General features: G+C 49.8%; 1 protein-coding gene across 1 annotated transcript; it reads left to right on the forward strand.

Moving 5' to 3' along the window:
- The first annotated feature begins 1,856 nt into the window (after positions 1-1,856).
- Positions 1,857-2,520, forward strand: LOC124706069 (dof zinc finger protein 5-like). The gene has a single exon (XM_047237726.1). It carries the CDS (start codon positions 1,857-1,859, stop codon positions 2,433-2,435), a length of 579 nt encoding a protein of 192 aa, XP_047093682.1. The 3' UTR covers positions 2,436-2,520.
- Positions 2,521-4,514: the final 1,994 nt, after the last annotated feature.

Raw genomic sequence — 4,514 nt, forward strand, 5'->3', positions numbered from 1 at the left:
ATTTTCTTTTGTAATCGTTGGACATGTATCTCTACCATGTACTATATGTTACTATAAATATATGTAGTATTGATTGTAAAAAAAAGGTGTGGCACCTCCGTAGTCTCCTCCTTCTTTCTTTTGTTCACGAAAAGAACCTTGTTGCCTACTGAGCTAGGGGGCTCTTACTCTCCGCTCTATGCGCCTCCATCCGAGGTGCTGCGTGAGCGGATTGCCTCATGGGCTGCATTGGTGCGGCCCATTTACATCGCATTCGATCGTTCCCTTTCCTATTTCGGTCTTTTGGGTTTTTTCTGTTCAAATTTTAAAACTGCTCAAATTTGAAAATTGTTCAATTTTTTTAAATTTATACTTTTAAAATATTAAAAATTGGGAAAGTTCAAACTCTAAAAAAGTTCAGATAAAAAATGTTCAAATTGAAAATTCAAACTTAAAAAAGTTCACATTAAAAATGTTGAAAATTTCAAACTTAAGAAAGTTCATATTAAAAAATTCTAATATGTAAAATGTTGGAATATGAAAAAAAATTCTGGTATTCAAAAATTTCAAAAAAAAAAAAAGGAAACCACCACAACTGAAGAACAAGGCTAAAAATAGAGAAAACCTTCAGAAACATGAAAAAAAAACTTGAAACCCCAAAATCCCAGTCCCGCTGCTGGGCCAGCCCAGTGGGGCATCGCTCGCGTTAGACGGTGAATAGGTTTGGTTACTGAGGTAGATGACCCATACGGGCAAGATCCACACCTATAGCAGAGCTCAAAATTTTAGCCCTAAAGCTGAACTTTCCTGTGAGGCCAACATCAAAACAATCCACTCCAAAAAAAACTTTTCTCATACTAGTTCTTCAGGAAAACCCTCCTAATCCATGTGACAATTCACAAGTGAGAAGTGCCTCAACGCAACATCATTGCTGCACAGAAACCCCTTTTCAACAGAAAGAAAGAAGAAAGTAAAATCTAAGTTTACCTATAAAGCGCTAGAAAAAGCCTTAAAAAAGGAACGCCTTTGCATTGGCATGGAAAGCAGCAGGCCATCGCCGGCACCTTTCCAACCAAAACGATTCGTGTGCCCTTCTCTTTCAGCGAGACTCACCCTCAAAAAGCCACTGCTAGAGAGCAGTGCCGTGCCACCATATGGGAAAAGACACAAAAGGCTCGGCCTTTCCGCAGCCAAAGCGAGTAAAGGGAAGCACCTTGTTTCGGATAGTCTTTATCGCTTTTCTCCCGCCACAAAAGCGATGAAATGTCCAGTTGATTGCAAAGCAAGAAAGCTTATCCCTTTTTTCCGCTTTGTGTTTCTGCCGCGAAAGTGATTAGATGTTTTATCAAGACTCTTCGTAGGTAAGTATCCTGTGCGTTGACGCCTGGGAGCAGATCGCACAACGCTTTGTCGAAAGTCGAGATGGAAGATATCTCAACTTTGGCCTAGTGCAACAAGCTTAACTGGATCTTGTTCGGAAGACGGCAATTCCTCTGCCGATTTCGCATGAACTTCCTCTTTGGAAAGCTCACGTAAATCGAAGTCTTGTGTTCAAATGGGTCCCTGATCAGTAGCTGAGTGGTAGAGATCAGCAGGTTAGTCGTCGAGGCAGTGTAATGTGGCTAAGGCTAGGCGATGAGATCGACGGAGACACAAACCAAACAGCATCGCACGTCACCGAATCCACATGCACTGCACCTTAGTTAATCAGATATTCGTTCTCTCCGCCCTGTAAAAGGAAAGAAATCGAGGTGCGCACCCACACCCACCATGGAGCACGTATCTTTGGGGAGCTATATATACGGCCATGTCTAGCAGATGATATGACACTTCCCTCTCACAACAGAAAGCACCGGAGTGCGCAGACAGTGACCGACATGGTGTCTCACGTCGAGATGGGCGGCGCGGCAGGGATCAAGCTCTTCGGCAAGGTCATCACGCGGCAGCCGGCCACGCGCGCGGGCACCGACGGCGGCGCGCAATCCAAGACGTCGCAGCAGGCGACACCACCCATGTCGTCCTCGGGGCGCGGGAGCGTGGAGCAGCTGGAGGAGGCGGCGAGGGCGCGCGCGGCGGCGGCGGAGGCGCGCCTGCCGTGCCCGCGGTGCCGGAGCGAGGATACCAAGTTCTGCTACTTCAACAACTACAACGTCAATCAGCCGCGGCACTTCTGCAGGGCCTGCCACCGCTACTGGACCGCTGGCGGCGCCATCCGCAACGTGCCCGTCGGCTCCGGACGCCGCAAGAACCGCCCCGTGCTCCACGGTACCTCAACGATGGTCATGAGCGGCGACCACCGTTTGGCGGGAACGGAATCTCCGGGTCTGGCGCTTGGTTTCCCCCCTGAGCATCCTGGATGGTTCCATGCTGCCCCGTCACCGGCTTACACTGGCCACGGGGAGATGGAGCAGTACTTGTGGCTCGTTCATCAGTGCCAGCCCCAGAGACCAGGCTAACAAGATCGTCTGAGACAACAGCCCTGATCGGCGGCGGTCAGCTCTTACATGTGAAAACTATTCGAATTTCTTGTAATAGGTCTAAGTATAATACAGAAAATTGTGTAATCAGGCCTGTGACGAGATATTGTTTTCCAAAATTAACAGCTGAAGGCCCTGCTTCGTAACCCATCAAAGGCACGACTCGATAACTGGTAAACTTCAGCACAAACATCATTTCGAAATGTTGAAGTGAATAATTCATGGCCAAAGACATTGCCATTTTTTAAGGCAGAAAACTATTATATGTAAATAAAAACCATTCCAATCAGTTCTAAAATCGAAAGTATCTGAAATATAATTTCACTAGCAGGAAAAAAAAACTATGGGCGGCATGGCAAAACAACCTTAGTGGCATGTATGCAACATGCCACCGGAATATCGCCGTTGTTATACTTTATTGGCGGCATGCCAGGCTTCATCATGCCGATAACTGAAATACCGGCAGCGTGTTAAGTTCCACGCCGCCTATAGCTGAAATATTGCTGCTTGCGAGGTTCCTTGCCTCCTGTAGCAGATATACTAGTGGCTTAGCACACTCCACCAATATATATTGGGCAGCTCAAAAATTTATGCCCAATCTTAGCCAATATCTAGTACTAACAACCTCAAAAACTTGACATAGTTAATAAGAGAGTGGATTTGTTGACCGCGTGTATACGTGAGCACGCATCCATTACCGTCCAATTTGGTTTTAGATTCTCGCTACGCGGGGAGATGCTCACGGCGACGACACGGCGTCTATCAACTTTTCTGACCGGCTCTTGTGGACCACGCGGGGCGGGCTTCTGGTTTTTGCGCCGTTCTCGCTAGTGGACAGAAGCATCAACCAGATATCCAGCCATGGCGAGCGTTCTCTCCCCCCGCTCCCTCTCTCCCATCGCCTAGCTAATGTTCCTCTCCTACCGCCGGTGGCCTCTCCCTCGCACTCGTCGCCGGCGGCCTCTCCCTCACGCGCAACGCTGCTGCCCTGTTTCTCTCGCTTCGCTGGAGCCATCACGCTCTCGCGCATCGTAGTCCCCAGTGGAAATCCAAGCAGAAGCGACGGGCATGGCGAGCGCCTCGTCGCCTTCACCGGTGGAAGCGGAGCCGCCCGAGTGCCCGGCCTCCCCATTAATTGATCGCTGATGGAAATTCCAGATTGGAGTTAAATCCGGTATTTCCTTAAATAGATCAATACACTCCGCCGGGCATGCTGCTGTCACCGGGCACGGGAGCACGCAGCCGCCGGGCACATGAGCACGCGGCCGCAGGCGAGGCCGCCGTCGGGCACGCGAGCACGCAGCCGCCGGGGAGGCCGCCACCGGGTATGCTAGCACACGACTGCAGGCTATGCCGCCGTCGGGCATGCTCTGGGAGGGCAGTCCACCGCCTTCAACCATGCGGTCGCAGAGGAGACCGCCGCCACGCGCACACACAGAAGGGAGTTCGCCGCCGTCGAGCACTCACCAGATTGAGGCTGCCATTCACCGGGTAGTACGCGGAGGCCGCCGCCGCCGAGCGCGAGGGGACGCATCCACCGACCCGCCCCCGTTTCACCGAGTCATCCGCGCCGCAGGCTGATGACCCACAAGTATAGGGGATCGCAACAGTCTTCGCGGGAAGTAAAACCCAATTTACTGATTCGACACAAGGGGAGACAAAGAATACTTGAAAGCCTTAACAGCGGAGTTGTCAATTCAGCTGACTTGCTCGCAAGAGTTTATCAGTAGTAACAGTTTATAGCGATAGCGAGTGAGTGAAATAACAGCGAGCGGTGGAACAAAGACAACAATAGTGATTATAGTAAACAGCAGGATTAAAATACTGTAGGCACAGGGATGGATGACCGGCGTTGCATGGATGAGAGAAACTCATGTAACAATCAAAGCAGGGCATTTGCAGATAATAATAAAACGGTGTCCAAGTACTAAGCAATCCATAGGCATGTTTTCCGTATATAGTCGTACGTGCTCGCAATGAGAAACTTGCACAACATCTTTTGTCCTACGAGCCGGTGGCAGCCGGGCCTCTAGGGAATCTACTGGATATTAAGGTACT

Source organism: Lolium rigidum, chromosome 4 (assembly GCF_022539505.1).
Source record: "Lolium rigidum isolate FL_2022 chromosome 4, APGP_CSIRO_Lrig_0.1, whole genome shotgun sequence".
Taxonomy (NCBI): Eukaryota; Viridiplantae; Streptophyta; class Magnoliopsida; order Poales; family Poaceae; genus Lolium; species Lolium rigidum.